General features: G+C 34.8%; 2 protein-coding genes across 4 annotated transcripts; both read left to right on the top strand.

The window, feature by feature from the left end:
* Positions 1–12,598: 12,598 nt before the first annotated feature.
* Positions 12,599–19,958, top strand: LOC107795796 (uncharacterized). Of its 3 annotated transcripts, none has more exons than XM_075234818.1 (7): positions 12,599–13,212; positions 15,290–15,401; positions 15,505–15,676; positions 15,770–15,957; positions 16,849–16,927; positions 18,027–18,142; positions 19,349–19,958. In XM_075234818.1, the coding sequence occupies exons 1-6, from the start codon at positions 12,740–12,742 to the stop codon at positions 18,068–18,070; spliced, it is 1,068 nt and encodes a 355-aa protein (XP_075090919.1). In that variant the 5' UTR covers positions 12,599–12,739; the 3' UTR covers positions 18,071–18,142; positions 19,349–19,958. The 3 variants fall into 3 exon arrangements, with proteins under 3 accessions (XP_075090919.1, XP_075090915.1, XP_016473973.1); XM_075234814.1 differs by having other exon boundaries at positions 16,849–17,000; XM_016618487.2 differs by having other exon boundaries at positions 12,618–13,212; positions 16,849–17,000; positions 18,027–19,958.
* On the top strand, positions 19,510–19,815 carry LOC107795797 (putative lipid-transfer protein DIR1). The gene has a single exon (XM_016618488.2). It carries the CDS (start codon positions 19,510–19,512, stop codon positions 19,813–19,815), a length of 306 nt encoding a protein of 101 aa, XP_016473974.1.
* Positions 19,959–21,043: the final 1,085 nt, after the last annotated feature.

Below are 21,043 nucleotides of genomic sequence, written 5' to 3'. Positions count from 1 at the left end.
CTAACCAATCCACTGGGGACTGGCACCACCTACCATACAAGGCCTTATACGGAGCCATCTGAATGCTTGACTGACAACTGTTGTTGTAAGCAAGCTACGCAAGTGGTAAGAACTGATCCCAAGCACCCCCAAAATCTATCACACATGCACGAAGCATATCCTCTAGTATTTGAATAGTGCGTTCGGACTGCCCGTCCGTCTGAGGGTGAAATTTTGTACTTAACTCCACACGAGTACCTAACCCTCTATGTAAAGCCCTCCAAAACCGTGAGGTAAACTGTGTACCCCGGTCAGAGATGATGGATACCAGTACACCGTGAAGTCTGACAATCTCGCGAATATATACCTGAGCCAGCTGCTCTGAAGAGTAAGTAGTAATCACAGGAATAAAATGAGCTGACTTAGTCAATCTATCCACAATCACCCAAACTGCATTAAACTTCCTCCGAGTCCATAGGAGCCCAACAACGAAATCCATAGTGATTTGCTCCCATTTCCATTCTGGAATTTCCAACTTCTGAAGCAATCTACCCGGTCGTTGATGCTCATATTTCACCTGCTGACAATATACTTGTTGACAATTTAGACACCGAGCTACATACTCCACTATGTCTTTCTTCATCTTCCTCCACCAATAATGTTGCCTCAAGTCCTGCTACATCTTCGCAGCACCCGGATATATGGAGTACCGCGAACTTGTGAGCCTCATGGAGAATCAATTCACGAAAACCATCTACATTAGGCACACATAGCCTGCCCTGCATCCATAATACATCGTCATCTCCAATTGCGAATTCTTTGGCATCACCGCGCTGAATTGTATCCTTAAGGACAAGCAAATGGGGGTCATCATACTGACGTTCCCTGATACAATCATAAAGTGAAGACTGGAAAACCACGCAAGCCAAAATCCGACTCGGCTCGAAAACATCCAATCTAACAAACTGGTTGGCCAAGGCCTGAACATCCATGGCTAAAGGCCTCTCTGCTACCGGTAAATATATTAAGCTACCCAAACTCTCCGCCTTACGACTCAAGGCATCGGCCACCACATTGGCCTTCCCCGGATGATAGAGAATGGTGATATCATAAACCTTAAGCAACTCTAACCATCTCCGTTGCCGCAAATTAAGATCCTTCTGTTTAAACAGATGTTGTAGACTCCGGTGATCAGTGTAGATTTCACAATGGACACCGTACAAATAATGCCGCCAAATTTTTAAGGCATGAACAATAGCTGCTAACTCCAGGTCATGTACAGGATAATTCTTTTCATGCACCTTTAACTGTCTGGACGCGTAAGCAATCACCCTACTGTCTCGCATCAACACTGCGCCGAAACCAATACGTGACACGTCACAATACACAGTATAAGATCCTGTACCTATAGGTAATACCAATACTGGGGCTGTAGTCAAAGCTGTCTTGAGCTTTTGGAAGCTTTCCTCACATTCCTCGGTCCATCTGAATGGAGCACCCTTCTGGGTCAATCTGGTCTTAATAGTTGTTCATAATCAATTACCGAATCATCAATTAACTTCATGTTAACGAAAATCTCATTTCAAACTTTCACAATACTGATAACGAGACACGAGGCATGAAGACCTCAAACTTATTTACCCAAATTAACGAGTCACATTTAACGCCACCTAGGCGGGCACCTACCTCGTAGGTTAAAAATTAATAATTACCACACGAATTTGACAACTATGCACAGAGAATTTCATATAAGAATTTTCAAATAAGCCTAACAGGCATGACTCCCTATTAGTATTATAGTACAAATTTAATTTCACAAGAGAGAACTTAAACACAAGAATTTTCCTCACAAGGATCTCGTCCTTTTATAACTTCCACCGCAGCTCGTAGCCCGGTTTAAACGTATCAATTTATATAAAAATGTGAGGATCTCGTCCTCAGTTCTGAATCACAAGTAATATGCACATCGTGCCAATTGCAAATTTCTATTTTCTCCTTTTAAATAATTTCGGTTACACCAAATCACAACACATAATGAACCCCACATCGGTAGGGCATATAATTCATAATTTGCAATTAATTATTCAGAATTTACATCAAAATTTACCGAAATGAGTAACAAAAAGCCACATTTAGCCTCGCAGCTCTTATTAGTGACCAACACGAAATGATAGGCGTAGTTATCTCTATAAAATCTCCCAACAGGGGTAAACACATAAGTAAATTATAGAATTATGAAGCTCACTCATAATTGGAGCACAATAGGAAGACTCATTTCGATATTGAGAACCGAATCAACTTAAGGAAATTATTCCTTTATATTAAATCGAGGTCGTACCTGTAACGACACCATCTGATGTAGCGACCTCCGCCATACCGTAAAATAAATATATCAACGGCTGGGTCTCCACCTCTAGGACGCCTTTTACCCGTATGTCCTCCACCCTTAACTGGTCGTGTGGGTGGTGTAGTAACTGCAATAGGGCACGTAGCCTGAGTGCTTTGATGAAATATGCCTCTCCCAAGTTTGAAATAATTTTCTCATGATGTGCCTAGTATCACCGTATTCATAACAACCCTTTTACGGTTTAGGCTGCTCATATTGAGTCTGTGCAGATAACTGGAATAACCATTGTAGGAACTCATGTCGGTGGTGCATTAAAAGAACTTACTGGAGCACCCCGAGTAATCCGATGTGCGGAATAGGCTGGCCGACTGCCCGAGCCCCCGCCATAATAATTTATACTTGCAGAGTAAAATCCACTGAATCCCCCAGAACCTCGAGACGTCTTGGTCTCCTTAGTTTCCTTTTTCCTTACCCCGAACACGTTCTAATATTTTGGCAATTTGTACAACTAGCATAAATGAAGTATCAGCTTATAGCTCCCGAGTCGTACAAAATTTTACGATTATAATTAAGTCCTTTAATGAGTCTGTGGACTCGCCCTCTGGCTGTAGGAAGCAAAGTAGGAGTATGACGGGCTAACTTATTAAACTTGATGTTATATTCTGACATCGTCAATGGTGACATGACGCAACCGTTCAAACCCTATGCACCACGCATTACGGAGAGTCCGGGAAACAAACTCTTTCAAAAGCATTTCTGAGAACTAAGCCAAGTGGGCGGTGTTGCATTGGCTGGCCTGCCCTCTTCATAGGCTTACCACGAACACCGGCGGTGAATTATCTCTCCCAAGGCAAATTTCTTCTTTTGTTATGCTGACTTAACATTGTTGAGCTGACCCATTTCTTAACATACTCTTCGACTCTTCTTTGGGGTAACCCTTACCCCTATTTATACACAACGATCACAAAAGTAGAGCTCCTTACAGACAAATCTTGTCACGAACCACATAGTCCAGACTCTCGTCAACAAGTGTACTTACTCCGAAGCACCCCAAAATCCGCAACAGTGACATCCATGTTGAGTTGACCTTCTACAAATTTAGAGTTGTTTCTATAACTCCTTTGATATTAAAGTATAGGATTATTAAGGAGGCGTACATACTGCAAGTCCTAACCTTATCCTCTACAAAATCTCAGGTTTTAAATATGTGTAAATTTTAGGGAACTTTTCAGTACCACATATATATATTTCAGGCCAAAACTGATATAATACATGACCCCGCAATCCACCCATTGGTAGTGGACTTCCCCCACTCGGCGCGAAGTCATAGGTCACAACGTCCAATGATCCTCAATAATAACCTTCACAGCTTGTATAAATCAACCAGACGCCAACGTCCGTTGCACCCCCACATGATTCACTAGGTGATCTCTCAATGCGTCCGCATCTTCAGTCGGAACCACACGTTGAGGCAATGTTTGAGCATCTCTGGCTCCCTCATAGTCCATATACGACATTACAACCGTCGATGCATAACTGATACCGAGTGCGCAATGTCATACACGAGTGGATACAAAGGAATATAAGATATATGTTTCAAGCTAAATCAATACCGCACGATAAGGAGTCAAAGAAGTGAATATTTCCTAACAGTTCCATAGCCTCTCGAAGATAAGTACAGACGTCTCCGTACCGATCCGCAAGACTCTACTAAACTTGTTTGTGACTCATAACACCTATGAACCTAGTGCTCTGATACCAACTTGTCACGACCCCAAATTCCCTCCGTAGGATGTCGTGATGGCACCTAGTCTCTAAGACTAGGTAAGCCTATCAATGCGGAATAATAATAAATATCTGAAATAAATAAACTACAATTCAAACAATTTCAACTCCCAAAACCCGGTAGAAATAAGTCACAAGCTTCTAAGAATTTATTCTCAATGTCTCTATATGTCAAGGTCTAAATAAAATATAAGGAAGCAACATAAAATGATAGAAGGGGACTCCGGAGTCTGCGGACGCTGGCAGATATACCTCGAAGTCTCCGTGCGCAAGTAACTCACTGACGTCTAGGCTGGTAAAATGTACCTGGATCTGCACAAAAAGATGTGCAGAAGCGTAGTATGAGTACACCACAGCGGTACCCAGTAAGTGCCAAGCCTAACCTCGGTAGAGTAGTGACGAGGTCAGGTGAGGCCCTACTGGAATATAATAATGGCATGGTAAAATGTTTATCAATCTAGTAAAATAAAATGACATTGGAAATGAATCAAATAGTATGTCACATCTAATGACATCAAATAATTACAAATAATATCTCGTGGAATCAAAACAGAATTTTCTTCAACTTTATGAAAATCACAACAATTAATCAAAAGCAACTATGGCCATAAATCAATATCAACAAGGGCACTCCCGAGGTACCGCCTCGTAGTCCCAAATCATAATTAAATTCACAACATCTCATTTCCTTATATCACCGCGGGAGCCTTCACAATTTATTTAAAGAAAATATTTTTTCCGAAATAGCATCCCGCGTTTTAGCCACCCTTATCACACCGTATGACTTCTAGTAGTCACCCCTACTAGCCATGCATATCAAGCCACCCTTATCTCATCGCATGCGTTTCAACACCCAGACCTTATACCACCGCATGCGTATCAATATCACAATATATCACAATTTGCACCTCAAGTGCTCAAATAATTTAACTTGCCAAAATAATTCAACAACAATATTTTTCCACAATAAAGAGCTCACGGCTCATGCCAAAATAAATCATCAATAATAGTTTTCCACAATAAAGAGCTCACGGCTCATGTCAAAATAATTCATCAATTATATTTTTCCATAATATAGAGCTCACGGCTCATGTCAAAATAATTCAACAATAATATTTTTCCACAATAAAGAGCTCACGGCTCCCTCACAATGAGTATAAAAATATTCAGGAGTAAATAATTTAGGAAAATAATATTTCAAAATCTTTACTATGTTGCTTCAATATCAAGTTTAAAAATGTCAAATACTTCATATTAATAATATTTAATTATAAAAAAATCAACCTTCAAATAATGCACAGAATAAAAGAAACCAAGTTTCAACTAAACAGGTAAAATAATTAGTAAGAAAAGATCAAACAAATTTGAAGTATATATCTCAGATCAATGATGAAGAATATAACAAGATAAAATAATTTAATAAATGCGCAACAGTGATCTACACAATTTAAAAATATAATCTTTCACAATTTAGTCCGTATACACACTCGTCACCTCGTGCACACGATTTTTAACACATTTCAATAATAATCACATCAATACCAATCCTAGGGGAAATTTCCCCCACACAAGGTTAGACAAGTCACTTACCTCGACTTGCTCCAATTTAACCAAGTATTATGCTTTTTCCTCGATTTTTCGACTCCGATCGACTCGTATCTAGTCATAATTAATTCGATACAGTCAACAAAAATTATAGTAATCAATTTCATAAGAAAATATTACATTTTCATTAAAATTCGAAATTAACTCAAAATGTGCCCGTGGGGCCCACATCTCGGAATCCGGCAAAACTTATAAAATCCGACAACCCATTCAATTACGATTCCACCCATACCAATTTTATCAAAATCCGATAACAACTCGACCTCCAAATCTTAAATTTTCGTTTTTGGAAGATTTTGCAAAAATCTTGATTTTTCTTCCATAAGTTCACGGATTCGTGATGTAAATGAGCATGGAATCATGAAATATAATCAATATAGGATAAGGAACACTTACCCCAATATTTTTCCATGAAAATCGCCCAAAAATCGCCCAAGAACCGTGCTCCAAAAATCCAAAACGAAATGAATGAAATGAGCATTTTTGGTCCTTAAGTTTCTGCCAATCCGTCACTAAAAGTCTATTTTTCGTCACTAAAAGTCTACCAGAAATAGCTCTACCAGTCTTATTTCAATTGATCATAACTTTACGTACAAATGTCCAAATGATAAATGGTTTAACTTTCTGAAAACTAGAATCCACCGAATACAACTTTCGTATTTTGCAATTATTCTGATTCCTTATGCATTGCGAGATATAAGCTCCCAAAGTCGGCTGCATGCATCAGAATTTCTGGCGAAATTGCTCTACCAGCCTTCATTCAATCCATCATAACTTTCTGTACAAATGTCCAAATAATGCATAGTTTAATTTTCTGGAACCTATAATCATACGACTACAACTTTCATGTTTTGCACATTTTCTGATTCATTATGAATTGCGAGATATAAGCTTTCAAAGTTGGCTCCACGCACCGAATTTCTGCAACAGAAATTTCCAGCACTCTTTGTCCGAAATCCATTCCGTTTACCTTCCGAAATCCACCCGAGATCCTCGGGACCTTAACCAATTATTCCAACATGTCCCAAAATACCATACGAACTTAGTCGAGCCTTCAAACTACATCAAACAACATCAAAATGACGAATCGCACCTCAAATCAAAATCAATGAACTTTGAACTTTTAAATTCTATATCTTGTGTCGAAACACAACAAATCAATTCGGAATGACTTCAAATTTTGCACACAAGTCATAAATGACATAACTAAGTTATGAAAATTTTCAGAATCGGATTTTGACCCCGATATCAAAAAGTCAACCCCTCGGTTAAACTTCCCAAAAATTCAACTTTCGGCATTTCAAACCTAATTCTACTACGGACTTCTAAATAAAATTCTGATCACGCTCCTAAGTTCAAAATCACCATACGGAGCTGTTGGAATCATCAAAATTCTATTCCGGGATCGTTTGCACATAATTTGACATCCGATCACTATTTAAACTTAAACTTTTAATTTTTTATCAAAATTCCATATCTCGGGCTAGGGACCTCTGAATTTGATTTCGGGCATACGCCTAAGTCCCAAATCACGATACAGACTACCAAAATTATCAAAATACTGATCCGGGTCTGTTTGCTAAAAATGTTGACCAAAATCAACTCAGTTGAGTTTTAAAGCTCTAATTCACATTTTAATTTATTTTTTTACCTAAAAACTTTCCGAAAAATTTTTACGGACTGCACACTCAAGTAGAGTAATGGTAAATAGTGCTTAGATCATATAATTAATTATTAAATTTAAAGATAACATTTTAGATTATCACAGAGGAGTAATACACAATTTTGTAATAGAGTTTACTTACCGAAAAAGAGAATATTCATCAAAATTGTTCATCCCTTTAATCATCCTATTGCTTTATAATTTGTTAGATTAAAGACGTCTGGAGTACCTAGGACAAACTCCAAAATAGTTTGACCTACAGTCCAAGAGTCATATCTATTTAAAGAAGGAAAAATACATCATTAGTTAATGTAAGCAATACTAATGATTAAAAACAATAAAAATCAAAGGAGTAAACTTACTTTGTGGAGAGTTGATATCTAACCCAACGTCTATCCACAATTGCCTCAGGGGACATTGAAAATCGATATTGCTCAACATTTAAGAGATAAAAAATAAAAGTTATTTGTCAATATATTTATACTCACACAACTTCACTCATTTTAATTTATTTTAACTTATAAATACTTTGTGAGTCCACATTTTTCATACATGAACCTTTAGCATATTTATCAATAGCATTACGAAAGTCAATCAACCTCCTGTAAATAAGAAGATAAGTAACATGTAGTTTTCTCGAAGACGACCACTAAAATTTGTAGGTTAAGATCAAATTTTAATAATAGGCTTTTTATTGCCATAAATTAATATATCGAGATTGTCCATATGTAAGTGATATTTAGATTCACTCTGAAGTTGTTCGCTTCCGTAGTTCCACGAAGAGTTCCAAAGGCAATTTTGAGTTCTTATTTATAATATATTCACCATAGTTAATCACACGGGCAGAGGCATTTGCATCTATACCCGTTTTTTGGGATACATTTTAACTTGTGCCTGTTTTGCAAAACAAATTACAAGCATACCCACTTTTTTGCGTAACTTCAGCATAATTTAACTCAAACTTCTAAAATAATTTTACTATTAAAAAACAAACAACAGAAATACAACTTATTTTCACAAACTATAACTTATTTTCACATTTTTCACCTTTAGTATTGCTTAGCAAATAAAAATATAAGATTCTCGTTACTATCTAAATTAAAATTGCTTTAGAACCACAATATTCTTATGCTTTTTACAGTACCTCTCGAGAGCCTTTAGACGTCAACAGGTCAGAGGGGTTGCTCTGATGGTAAGCAACCTCCACTTTCAACCAAGAGGTTGTGAGTTCGAGTCACCCCAAGAGCAAGGTGGGGAGTTCTTGGAGGGAAGGATGCCGGAGGTCTATTGGAAACAGCCTCTCTACCTCATGGTAGGGGTAAGGTCTGCGTACACACTACCCTCCCCATACCCCCACTAGTGGGATTATACTGGGTTGTTTGTTATTGTTGTTGTTATTGTTGATTCAACATTCAATAGCCTAAAGTATTCACATTTCATAGCAGTATGTTTAAAAAATATTCCTAGTATATTTCTTGCTTAATGCCTTGGACATAGTTGCTTTATTAATATCACAGTGCAAGAGAACAGTTAACATCGCTTGTGACCATAATTTATATCTAGCAATATTTTTATTTATTTTTTTGTCATTCTGTCTTTTCACCTACAACTATTAGATCAATAGCCTCACATTGCCACTGTGGAATGAGCAATATACATCTATCTTTAGAATCCTCTAAAAGCTCATTCACCTAGGTGAAAATCTAGCAAGATGTTGGCTTGCGAATTGTTATCATTTCTGCTAGTTATCTAACATCCATCACAATATCTTTCCAACACTGAAGAAAATCTTTTATAAAATAACAAAAAAATTGTCTTTATTAAGGTAACCAAGAATTCTTACGACATTTTTCAATAACAATTACTCAATTATGAGTATGTATTTATAATTTAAAATTGCATTGGCAACTCTACTTTAGTACGGTTCACCACATACATTAAAGTTTCATCTGTAATGACATATTTAATTGAGTTTATTACTCAAATGGTTAATTAACTATTCGTAATTACCAACTAAAGTCATTTTTCTTTCGTTTGCAATAGCAAAGTCACTTAACTATGTCTATAGCATTCAGAAGGTCAGATTTTACAAATTTTTGATTGCCAAATACCTATTTTACCCTCTAAATGATTAACTTTTGTCTTCTTTTCATTTTTTTTATCTTTTTAATATTACATTTTTTCTCTTTTTAATTTATTATGGACTTATTATAGAACAAATAAATTTTATTTATAAATAAATAATAAAAATAGTATTTAAGCGTATATAATATTGAAATAATAAAATATTGAGCATAGTAAAAAAAAATTAATTAGAATAATTTGTTCGGAATAATAATTTTGATATTAACAACAAAAACTCAAAACTTTATTTACACAATTGAGAATAAAAGTTTTAAAATATATTCTAGCACGTACTATAAAAATTAATTATTTAAAATAAACGTATTTTTATAATATGCATTATATATTCTTGAAAATTATACTCAATTATATTATTGTTTCGATATTATATATGCTATAAAACTAAATTTTTATTTTTATTTTATAAGTAAAATTTATTTGTTCTATAGATAAGTCCATAATGTTGATTAAAAAGAGAAATAATAATAATATTATTAAAAAAGAAGAAGATAAAAGTTGATAATTTAGAGGGTAAAATATGTATTTGACAATCAAAAGTTTGAGAAATCTGGTTGAGTGATTTTGGCGTTATAGACATAGATAAATGAGTTTTCTGTTACAAATAAAAAAAGATGACTTTAATAGATAATTTCAATGACCATTTAAGTAATAGGCTCTTCTAATTTGGATAACTGAATATATCCATTTGTATGTTGGAGTTTTAAAGGTAAATACCACATAATTTAGTGACGTTAAAGATATAAATTAATAAAAAATATAGTATAGAATTAAATTGAACAATCAATATAAATATATAAAGCTGGACATAGTAGAGGTGATGTGGCACCTCTCTATAACCAGCATTCCTATTTTTCTTTTATCTCCCTTTTTTGATATTTTTCGTCTCATCTGGTCCAAAATTCTCTTTTTGTTATCGATAGACTTTACATATTCCCACTACTTTCAGCAATTGATATGGTCTTTATTTGTCTTAATAATCAGTTGAAGCATCTATTAATTAGAATGTCATTCCCACTACGTTTCAGCAATTGAGAGGCATTTATTTGCCTTAAAGTTTAATAACAGTGCTGGATTTATAAGTTATATATATCGAAACATTATTTAGAATGTCAAAAATATAAAGTGATAATCTCATTATAATTTCATAGACGGTCAAGCTTTTGTTCAATATTCTTTGTTTTCATTCCTTTTATTTTTTAAACTGCTTTTTATTCCTCCTTTCACTCCCCTTTTGAATTTCACACACCGTTAAACATGACAAGATCAAGTTCTCCACTTATCCCCCTTCTCTCTTTTTTAATATAATATATTCTATCTTTAATTTAATATTTTTCCTTTGAATTCTATATCGAATCATGATTCATGTTGGGGATATTTAGTTAGTTAAAATGTTTATTATCATTATTATGGATGTCTTTTATTTTTGATGATTTCCTTGAGCTTTTAATGATAGTGGTACTGTGTAGAATCATAAGAGTCATTTGCAGGCATTAATATGGTGGGCAAACAAATATGAATGGCAAGAAATTTATAGGTAGAGGTTTCTAAGTATTTTTTTTTGAGTTCTTTCTTTCATGTGATGTATAACTAGGGGTAGAAGTATCTCGAGTTAAGAATTTCAATATATTAATGTGCAATGAGTTTATGTTAAACTTGAGTAAAATATTCAATGTGTTTGTAGGAATATCATTTGGGTTGCATACAAATGGATTGTATTTGCAAGAATGAGAGGGAAGTGTTACGTGAAGAGAGATTCTTCGGAATCAAAATATGATGTTTTATGATAAAGAACAAAAATATAACAAAAGCTAAAAAAACTACTTATATATAAATACTCATAATAACCCTAGAACTTCTTTGATAATAGTCAGAAACAAGTGCATATAGATTTTATGTCTATTCTAAAATCGCAAGCTCTTTAATTTAATCGAGGGAGAGATACGGGCTTTTCTTGTTGTGCATTTTAAGTATTCCTTTCTAAAGTTTCCAATTTTTATTATTAGGAGTTTGCATGTTCCTTTTGTAGATTATCTTTTTGAAAAAAAAAAATACCAAAAAATTATTCTTCTCTTTATTTTACTGATGGTATTAGTTTATTTGGTTTATTTTACTGAAAATATTTATTTTATTATAATTTACTATAATGTTAGAAGTTTTTCTTTTCAATTGAGCATTATTGTTTGATAATACTTTCAAAATTATATTATGTTGCTTATGCATCATACATAGAAACTTGTATTTGTTAATTATGGTTAGGATTATTGTGTTTATTGTCTTTTAAATTTATTTTAAAGGTATTTCGGGTATTTTTCTTGCTTCCATATTATAAATAGAAACTTATATAGTTATACTCCTATTTATTCATCATGATTGGGATTATTCTTTCCATAATCTACAATGAAGAATGTTATATTTGAGAGTTGGGATATTGAGTGCATTTAATTTTTTTTGAGTCCTTTAGCTTTCGTGAGCTTTTCAAAGTTGTTTTGTTTACGGGTCAAAATCATGAGAAACTTTTAAAATGATTGTCTATATGTAATTACCAGAGGTATTTACTTTGGAATTCTTTGTAAAACCTCCTAATCACTATAATCATATGTAATTTTTACAATTTCTTATGCATCTAGTGGTTTCTTTTGCTTTTTTTTGATCCCCAATATGAGCTAAATAATGTTGATAGGCTTAATGTATTAAATTTGCGAAAAATAGAATATGATTTTAATTTTGAGTTAGCACATCATTACAGATGAGTGATTGTGATAATTAAATTTTACAAGATATAAAATTCTATCATTGTAGGAAAAAAAGAATAGGATGATTAGGTTACGCATGATTTTTATAGATAAGAAGGAAACACAAGTATTTTCATATTTGGTCTTTGTTTACGTCTATAAATTTATAATACCATTTAACAAATTTATAGATATTTTTTAATCCCGCAGACAAATTTACTTATATAGCACGGGGTAAATTTGAACATGCATTCAAGTTTCATGGACTGTTCAAACCCCGAAAATGTCATCCTATCCATTCTTTCCAAATGGCAATTCGGTCATTCAATAATCAAATGAAAACGAAAACCAGCATGATTTTGAGAGAGAGAGAGGTGAGTGAAGAGAGAAAATAAAGATCTGCTAGTGAGAGACAGAAAGAAACCGTTAATTTCAGTTAGGGAGAAACAGTGACAGTTAGCAACTGAGGAAATAATACTACTCATGAGCGAGAGAGGGACAACAATGGCGGTTTCCGATGAGGACATAGCTCGAGCATTGGAGTCTCTCTTCTGTGAACCAAACCCTAACCCTAACCCAACATTCACCGGCATTCTTCAGCAGCTTCAGTCCAAGCTTGGCGGATATGACCTCTCTCACAAGGTTGATTTCATTCGTGCTCACATCCAAGACCTCTTCAACCGCCACCACGCTCAGCCTCAGCCTCAGCCTCAGCCTCAGCCTCCTCTCCTCCGTCAAAATCACCACTTTGCCCTCCATACCCACCGCCCCAATATCCAACCCTACCCTCCTGATTCTGGTGGGTCCCATCATCCCTACGGTTACTCCTTCAGTCCACCTCCACCTCCACCCCATCACCACCTGCCACAATCGGTTTCCAAGCCTGAGCCTTTTCCCACCACACATGCCGCGGCGGCTCCTGCAGTGTCAGCTGCTTCTGAACCTCCAAAAGAGAGGTTAGTGGGTACTCTTTCTTTTTAAAATAATAAAGTAAATTCTAGTACTCCGGCAGTCCTAAATTTCTGTGACTGTGATGGTGTTTGATTGGATATGGAATTTAATGAAGGAAAGAAATACTTTTGGAACTTGGTTTTAAATATATTATAACATTTGTGAGTCTCGTCGGAGGTAAAATGAGAATTTTAAAGTTGAATTATTTTTAAATGAATAAATGTGTCATTTTTTTTGGATATTGACTAAAAGGGAAAGAGTGCTACATAAATTGGAAAGCTTCTTAGTTTGGTGAGAAAGTGGAACTTCTTTTTCCTGTTAGACAAAGTTCCCCTCATCTTCTCGCCAACTAAATTTCAGCTTTAGTTGATTTCTATGTCTCTTCTAAAGAACCACGTTAGATTGAAGCCTTGGTTGAATTATGTTGGGCATTAACTGCTTGCATTTAAGAGGATTACTTTACTATTTTATGATATTTTTACCCGTTTGAGATTGTAAGGTAGAACTTAGGAAAAGCTCAATTTTTTTCCAGTCAATGCAATTTAAGAATGTAATGGCCCTTACTGTACCCAATGCATGGAAGGTAATATAGGAACAAAGTTTGTGGGGATTTTGTTGGTTTGGAGTTGAGTGTATGCATCAGTTTAGGCCATCTTGAATGGGTGCTAACTTAAATATCGGCCGTGTTATTGATGATTTTAATAGCTTTAATATATTACTTCAGTGAAAAATCTGACAACACTTGTAACATATGAAAGAAGTTTCTTATAGTGAGTAAATTTATTGTCCACGGTATCTCACGTCACACAAAATATGGCATCTTAAATGAACTGATTTTTTTTATCGGTAAAGGATAAGTTTATTGATTACCAACATCAAGTGAGTAAACAACAACGACCCAGTAGAATCCCACAAGTGGGGTTTGGGGAGAGTAGAGTGTACGCAGACCTTACCACTACCCCAGAGGGATAGAGAGCATGTTTCCGAAAGACCCTCGGCTCAAGAAGAAGAAAATAAACAATAGACAACAGATCAGTGACAGCAACAGAAGCCAGAAAAATAGTATCAACATCGTAAGAAACAGAAAAATAGATGTAAAAGCAATAACAGTAACCAGCAATAACGCCATATAAAATAGTGTGGAAACTACATAAACCACTAACAACCCACATCAAAGCATTATCAGCCCAGCCCTGCCCCCGGAACAACATAGAAAAACGCTCGACTCCCTCCTAAACCTACCACCCTAATGCTCGACCTCCACACCTTCCTATCAAGAGCCATGTCCTCGGAGATTTAAAGTAAATGAACTGAAATTCAATGCTACTATACTGTAAATGAACTGAAATTTCAATGCTACTATACTGTAAAATTTCATTTGGCCGACTTAAACAGATATATTTTTTTGGTAGGTCAGTTAAACAGATAGATTTGATGAAAGCATGAGTTTTGACTTTTGTTTTTCCTTAAGCTGCTATAACACGTAGGTAGTCTATCTGCTGACAAAATACAGAGGCCCTATCTTACCGGCGGTGTCAATATTGGGAAGACCAAACTAATTTAAAGTATTTTTTTCTTTTGCAGTCAGCTAAAATTCTTTTTGTTTGTAATTCTTTACTCGTGATCTTTGAGTTGAATAAGTTATTATCAATAATCACGGATAAAATACTGAAAAGGGCTTGTTTCCAAAAGATTTATTCTCCATGTTTTCTTTTTCTCCCTTTTCTTTTCTTTTTCTTTTTCTGCCGTTGGCGTGGGGTGGGGGAGTGGTGGTGGAGATATAGGCCGTTACCAGTAAGATAGTAAGGTTCTAATAATTGAAGTCTTGATGAATAAATGAAGAAAACTGGTGATGTGAAACAGTATCATTATCTTGTGGTATGCATACCACTTTCATGGAAAATGCTTATAATGGAAGCTTCTTTTTGCACCCTCCTGACCTTATAGCTTGTAACAAAAAATTCTGGTGCAACTTCACTGTGTAGCATTTGTCTGCTGCTGCATTATGTGGGAATAATTAATATTTTATTCTGAGAGTTTACTGCTGATAGGTTTAATGAGGGATTTTGTCTTGTACTTTAGTGGTCAAAGTGGAAAGAAAAGAAGAGGTGGCCCTGGTGGATTAAACAAACTCTGTGGTGTCTCTCCTGAACTGCAAACCATTGTTGGCCAGGCAACCTTGCCAGGAACTGAGGTTTCGATGTTTAGATTGAAACCTTTCCTTTCTTCTTGTTGATTCTTTTTTTGTTAAAGATGGTTTCTAATTTTTCTGCTTAAACTTTTCCTTTCCAACTCAGATAGTCAAGCAGCTGTGGGCATACATAAGGAAACATAATCTTCAAGATCCAAATAACAAAAGGAAGATTATCTGCAACGATGAGCTGCGTTTGGTATTTGAGACAGATTGTACCGATATGTTCAAGATGAATAGACTGCTAGCTAAACATATAGTCACTCTCGAACCTTCAAGTATGATTCCACCAGCAATTGTTTTCTCTCTGTTTTTTGTCCGGGCGATTCTGACTCTTAAATAGAACTGTCAATTGGTTATGACATGTACAGAGCAGACTGCTCAGAACCCTAAAAGAGCAAAAACTGATGAGGAATCTGGTAGTAAATGCGAGGAAGCTGTTCCAGTTGTGATAATATCAGAAGCACTTGCAAACTTTTTGGGTATTTCAGAAAGGGAGATGTCACAAGCAGAGGTTCTGAGGCAGGTCTGGGAGTATATAAAGGTGAACCAGCTTGAGGTGGGTGGCCAAGTGAGCATTTCCGGTCGATATTAGTTTGTCCAATAGTCTGCCTTTTTACAGCAATTTCATGATTAGTTTCAGTTTACATGTATTATGAGAACTCAGCTAACTTTAAGAAGAGTAGTTCCCTATTTACGTTTTAACTCACATTGCTCTCAGCAAAACTAGCCAAGTAAACATTTCATGATTAGTTTCAGTTTACACATATTATGAGAACTCAGCTAAATTTAAGAAAGTATTGCCCTCAAGTATGTCCCTGCTGTCTTACTTCATCTGCACATGTAATTCGTCAGACAAGCATTTATGATTACAGACATTCATAATCTGCATTAAGAGAGTAGGTTCAATGTTAATCATTAGGAAGTGCCCTAATAAAAATTTGGGCAAAAGCTAAGCGTATACTGTTTCCCCTGCATATGTCAACTGTAGATATTTTTGAATTTGTGGTTGTGTTTATCTGGTGAAATATATGCCTCCATGTTAATAATTGCAGGTCTATAGCATGTGATGAATGATTTCCATGCGTTATTTTCATCTTTTCATCAATATATGCACCAATACTTCTATTGCAAATGTTACTTGGCATGAAAAGCTATGTGACTATATTGAATTACCCAATTGTATGTTGGAAATATTCAACTATTGGTGTTGGATTCCCATTGTATCATGTTAATTCTCTTTGAGTTGTAAGATCAAATGATAGATCAATTGTCCACGCACAACTACTACTTTCTTGAGCAGATCATTAGTTGTCAATCTATTGTTCTTGTTTTTTTCCTTTTGTGTAATTCATGAGATTATTTTGCGACCTGCTTCTTGCTTCTTCAACTTCCTTTACAGTATATGTTTGAGAATTTCATTATTGTAATCTATTTTCCAAACTTCCAGGACCCTTTGAATTCGATGGTCATACGGTGTGACGCAAAATTGCAAGAGCTTCTAGGATGTGAAAGTATTTCTGTACTTGGTATACCGGAGATGTTGGCAAGACATCACCTTTTTAAGATATCTTGACCACTGATCTGACTGGTTAACACGGCGTATGTAGTTTTAGTTCATGATCCTTTTTATTACTCGATATTGAGCAATTTGTTTTTAAAGTGGTTCCATTTTCTTTAAAGATTTTGTGATTATATATCAAACTACTAATAATTGAAGCAAGTTTTACGTAGTGTCGTGAGGCTTTTTTTGTTAAGCGCAGTCTCACTATGTATTCCAAACCTTTCAAGGTGACAAAAAGAATAAGCTGAATCAGATAAAGATCGATGGAAATTTTATTTTAAAAAAAGGCAATGGAGTTGATACAAGGTCTACAAAAGACAATTAAAGAGTACTATTTCAAATTTACAATACAAAAGGTCGTACGTGTCTATCACAATGGCTTACAGAATCATAATCTGAAAAACCAAAAAAAAAAAAAAATGTATTCTGAAATTCATCTTGTGAATATTGCACCACTTTTGGGGTATCATGTTTGTAGTGTATAAAGACTGTAAAGAACTTCAACACCTGTAGCTGCAAAAATGCGTATCTTGAATATGTAAATTTTTGAGCTTCCTTGTATTATGTCTTATTGTATCTTCTTTCTCTATGCATATCTCTTTTGTCACTTCTATATTAGCAAATTCTTTTTATTGATCACCTACAATCTTTCAAGATCATGATACGATTAGAAATTTCCTCATAATTAATGCCTAATTGGTTGAGCGCATAATGACATAATGGGCAGAGTGAGCAACTGTAATTTGACAATGTAAAGGCTATATCCAGGAAAGTTGGGTTTAGGTTCTTCTCATGCTCGCCTTTTGTTTTTTATTATTCGATTTCATATTGTTCTGTTTAGCTGAACTTGATGCTGTTAGTTTTTAAAATTATTGGGCTTGTCATATGTAGTTTATATTTCATAATAGTGTTCATTTTTCTCGGCTATAATTATGTTATCCAGTACTATCAATTTTTCTTTTGTTATTTGTGGTTGCTCTCATGTGATTTGTGATGTAAACTTGTAGATCCACTTGCATGAGATTATCTACGGCAGAGTATTAAGAAACCATTTCTATTTGCAGGTAAAGGTGCTGATGCTAACTTGTTTTGTCTTAACATGATTTAGCCCAATTCCTGGAGGAAAGTTCAGCTGCGTTCTGCTTCACTTGTTTTCGTCTTGGAAGCTTTGCTCAAGAAGGTAAGTTATTGGTAGAATTTGTTCTATGGGTTGTTTGCAAAGTTCTAATTTGTAGCTTAATATGCCTTTTGAGATAGGGTTGGTGTTCATAGGCAGTACTAACTCAAGTAAAGAAGCAGACCATAGAATGAATGAGAAATGTAAATATGATTATCAACCTGCCATACTATGTTTTGTTGGGTTGTATTATGTTCTATATATATAAAAGCCTCAGGTTATGCTTGCATATGATGTATCTTAAGATTTGAGTTCATCAAACGAGGTGAAGCTCATGAAGCTTGTTAGTGTTGCCCATTTATGGTTTTTGTGTATGCTTCCAAAACCTTTCTGTGGTAGAAAGTACCCTAGTGGTTTTAAAAGACTAAATAGTATTTTGGTATCTCGTTTATGGGCTAGTCGATTTTTATCCAACATTTTTGAAATAGGTTACTTATTATTATCTTTTGTAAAAGGTGGCGAAATAACCTTATTTTAACATTGTTAGTTTTCAAATGAAGAAAAGTCATATATCTTGTAGAGCCATTTCTTAATCTTTCTGAGGATTGAAACCTGTTTTCAGTTATAAATCATTATTAAGCAGGGTAAACCTATCAATTGCCTCTGAAATTTAACTATAAACTCTAGTAGATACTCAAATTTAGACGGTCTTAATCCTATAATAATAAATGATTGTCCTTTAACTTGACAATATTCACTACAGTACTCTTAATATTAGTGACAGATAGCTCCCAGCACCATTTATACCTACTATCTTCTTTTTTTTCTTCCTTCTGTATGAGGTTTAAGAGGAGGTTTTCACTGAAAATGATCCACTCTTCCTCCTAATCACTGTTAGAGGTGGATCTAGGATTTTTATAACATGGGTGCACCACTAAAGAAAGTATTAAGTGGGAATTGATCTCTGCTCTTCTAGGTAAAAAACTGAGCACTCAACCAAGTGCACCATTTAGCTTCTTTAGAGCATGAGTGCCAACAGATAATATTAGATCAATTCTAGCAAATATATACATAAAATATCTAGTTTGGTGAAGAGACCATGGGTTCGTGTGCCCCATAAGATAGGTTATAAACCCACCCCTGATCACTGTCCATATATTTTTCCAGAGTGGTATGCACATGGATCAATGTCAAAATTATTCTCAAAGTTTGATGAAAACACTGACATTGGTTTATTAAATTGTCAATGTTCTGTTTTCTGTGGAAAAGGTCCAAGGTCCGTGACCCTGAAATCACATGCTGGATTCACATGACATACAGTCACCGAAAGTAAGAATAAACAGCCACAGATCTTGTCACATTCCAATCCTTTGTTACTTGTATAAAAACCATTGCCTAATAACAAGCCTAGCAAACTGCACTTAGCAAAAATGGCCAAAGCTTGGTGCGTGACCTTGTTGCTTTTTGCACTGATGACAGTGTACATTGAAATGGCGAATGCTGGAACGCCAAAAACTATTTGCAGGGTCACAATTAATGAGCTTGCGGAATGTCTACCGGCAGTCATGGGCCAGAAACCTCCGCCACCAACAGCGGATTGTTGTGCAGCTCTGCGCAAGGCCGATTTGCGTTGTATGTGCAACAAGAAATCTGAACTCGGCCAACTTGGGATCAATCCTGCAGCTGCTATGAAACTGCCAAAGCAATGTAAAATTAATGTTCCTCATGGATGTTAAAGGCTCAAGTCTTGAAATTAATTAAAAGACATGTATTTTAGCATGACTTGTTTCTCTTCCTTGTGAAGTTGACATACTCCATGGTTGTTTGCATTTCTATTCCGTCAGAATTTGAATAAACTTTCTTTCCAGTTATTGTTCTACATTTCAGAATTGACCAATATTTAGCTTCATCTAACCTCCCCCCTCTCAAACCCCATGCCCACCAGCTACAATAACTATGCCTCAATCCTAACAGGGGCGGCTCAAGTCTAAAGCCAAATTTAATATGATGCCTAAATTTTTAAAAGAAAGTTATACGATATATTTTTATTTAAAGTCTATTTTTAGCTTTTTGAGATACAAAGTTGTTAATAATCCTTTTTATAATCGATTTTCCTTAATAATTTATTTTCAATTGATAATATAGCCAACTTATTTAATTTTTCTTGCGATATTGTTAATTTTAGACAATATTTTATATAACAATAGAAGTATAGAACTATTGGAAGCTTAAATTTCTTGGAGAAAAAAAGTGAGTAAGAATATTAAAGAGAAAGACAGAAAATATGTAGGGTTTTCTTAAATATGAAGAGATCGGGAAAATAAAGATTGACTTGGACAAATTAAGAAAGAGAGAGTAAATTTTTTACACGTTGTCTAATGAAAGAGTAAGAAGTGAAAAATTGAAACGTTGGTAAAACTATTCATCTACTCATATTTAAGTAAGTCAAATTATTACTTTATCTATGTATCTAAAGAGCTTTCTTTCCTTTTATATTAAAAATACTACGTTTGTATTAAAAGTACTAAATATTACTATTTTTTAAATACCTATAAACCTATTATTTTTAAAAAATGGGCCCCCAAAATTTGGAGGCCTAAGGCACAAGTCTTAAATCCTAAGCAAGTTGGAATCGAATGTATGAATTCTCAAATATCTATTTCGCTTATGTTATAAAACAATAATAGAAAAGGAAGAGTATTGAAGAAAAAAGTAGAAAGAGAGAATTCTTATTGATTTGGGATGAATTACAATGGAATAGAACCCCTCTATTTATAGGGGAAGAGTGACTTAACTACAAAGTAACAAATCCTAAAATCTCTCTAAACTATAGACATTTACCTTAAATACAATTCTATTTGTAAGACTCCCCCTTGAATGTCTATTCAACATATAATGTATCTCGTTAAAACCTTGACTAAAATAAAACCCAGTAGAAAAAATATACCTTTTGGTTGTCTCGTT

Source organism: Nicotiana tabacum, chromosome 2 (assembly GCF_000715075.1).
Source record: "Nicotiana tabacum cultivar K326 chromosome 2, ASM71507v2, whole genome shotgun sequence".
Classification (NCBI taxonomy): domain Eukaryota; kingdom Viridiplantae; phylum Streptophyta; class Magnoliopsida; order Solanales; family Solanaceae; genus Nicotiana; species Nicotiana tabacum.
This window is presented reverse-complemented; position numbering and strand designations above follow the sequence as displayed.